Below are 2018 nucleotides of genomic sequence, written 5' to 3' on the forward strand. Positions count from 1 at the left end.
ACTGTGCACAATTTTAAAAACAAATTGAAGACAGACCCACACCTCACTATTTAAGGGGTTGGGTGGGTGACTGGAGAGATTGAGGGAGAAGATTGGTGACTAGAAATAACATTATATATTGTAAACCACTCCCCAGTCCCCTGTTCCTGTAAGGAAAGGCACACTAAGAAAACCTGAGATGAAAATGATAGTAAAAGGTGATAGCTCTTCAACGCTAAGGAAACACAGCAGAACGGACTGCAACTTGCATAGTGCCCAGTCCTGTGCCCTGGCACCCACTCGGGGTGGGGGTGGGTGGGGGCAGTAAATGGGTTAACCTTTTGCCTCTGCCCAGTTTCCATTTCACATGCAGGGTTTTAATGAGCTGGCTTCTGACAGCAGTGGGTAGGATTCATTTAAAAAAAAATCTCAGCTGCAACCTGTTTGAGCAGGCGGATTCTGGGCTGCCAAGCTTACAGCAGGTTTGCTGGTGTTGCTATCTGCTGCCTCACTCCCCGAGCTGTTGCTATGTGGCTCTCCAAGGCTGCGTTGCTACCTTGTTAATGTGTTGCTATGTTCTCCGTAGCAACCGTGACAAATCCACACGGCCAAAAGCGGTCCAGTGGGTGGAATATGATGCCGGCTGCCTTTCGAATGAGGGTCTCTGAACCCATGAGCACTAGTTTAGGTGACCCTGCCCCATTCTGCTCCGTCCTGTTAATAGGACTTGAATGCCAGCGGTGTCCACCCGAGTGGGATGCGGGACAAGTTGACCACTGCGGCTTAGTTTCCCAGACTCCAACATCTTCCTTCACAATTGACCCTTAGGCCATTCAAGGGGTGATGTCAGGAAGCACCTTTTTCCACACAAAATCCGGGAACACCCTTTTTCTCCCGAGGAGGGTGGGTGGGGGGACAGACCCGGGGTGGGGGACATCACTTTAGCATCTCACTTGGACGGTACTGGAACCCTGATTCAAAGATGAGCCGCCCCCCCCCCCCACCCCCTCCCCTCCCCCCAAATCTGAGGGGCTCCATTGACCAGCCCAGCCTAGGGTGAAGGGTGGGATCACCTGTCAATGTTGGAGCCTGTGCTCGCCCTGCTCACTCCTCCCTTCCCATTGCAAGAGCCCATTCTATTCGGGGCGGCAGTAAATTTCAAGGCAAAAACCCCCAGTGATAAAGTTTGCACATTTTAAGAAAAATGTAATTGTAAAACAGCAACAGAGATTATCATTTCCAATGGAGATCAGTGAGGTCCCTGTTCTATCTTCTGGTTTCTCCCTCCATGTCAATCTTCTCCTCTTGGGGACATTTCCGCTTGGGCTCAGTGCAGAACTTCTGCTGATAGTTGGAGTACTGGTCCCGAAATGTGGCAATGGTCAGGCACTCGCCAAACTGCTTGTCGCAGAGGCAGAGGTCACTGGAGCAGGGGTCCAGACCCTCGGGGCACTCGGCCCTGCCCAGCTTGCACAGGGAGTAATTAGGCTTGAAGTACACGTTAGTGCCCTTGGCGCAGGAGGCCAGGAGGGTCACCTCGTAGCAACAGTCGTGATTGAAGCAGCAGCTGTCGAAGTCATCCAGGGGCACTCCATCACCCCCTTTCCCGCAGTAGCAGCCGTAGCCGTTCACGCTGTAAATGGAGAACTGATAGCGGCTCCTGTAGCACCACAGGACAAACGCAATGTCCAGCACGCTCCTCCTCGACACACGATGACGGCGGGGGCTGCCATCGTCCGCCGGCAGATCCCGGCAGTGGGGTAGAGGCATCAGCTGAAGAAGCAGGAAGAGGCGCAAGAGTAGTGACCGCCTCGCACGACCCATTGAATCCGCTGCTGTGGTTTCTCGACCGCAGATAGTGGGTGGGTGGGTGGGGGGGTCACCAGCCTGTTTACCCAGCGCCAAGCTCTCTCTCTCTGTCTCTCTGCTGCCAAGGGGAACCCTGCAATTAAGCAACATTCCCCATGCCAGCTTATTGGTGCACTTATAACGGGGCACCAAGCCAGAGCAGGCACGGGAACATTTCCCAAGAGGTGTTT

General features: G+C 53.6%; 1 protein-coding gene across 1 annotated transcript; it reads right to left on the reverse strand.

Moving 5' to 3' along the window:
* Positions 1-1110: 1110 nt before the first annotated feature.
* On the reverse strand, positions 1111-1803 carry LOC121270803 (basic phospholipase A2 Sms-N6-like). Its single transcript, XM_041176239.1, has one exon. It carries the CDS (start codon positions 1801-1803, stop codon positions 1246-1248), a length of 558 nt encoding a protein of 185 aa, XP_041032173.1. The 3' UTR covers positions 1111-1245.
* Positions 1804-2018: the final 215 nt, after the last annotated feature.

This window comes from Carcharodon carcharias, chromosome 28, assembly GCF_017639515.1.
Source record: "Carcharodon carcharias isolate sCarCar2 chromosome 28, sCarCar2.pri, whole genome shotgun sequence".
Taxonomy (NCBI): Eukaryota; Metazoa; Chordata; class Chondrichthyes; order Lamniformes; family Lamnidae; genus Carcharodon; species Carcharodon carcharias.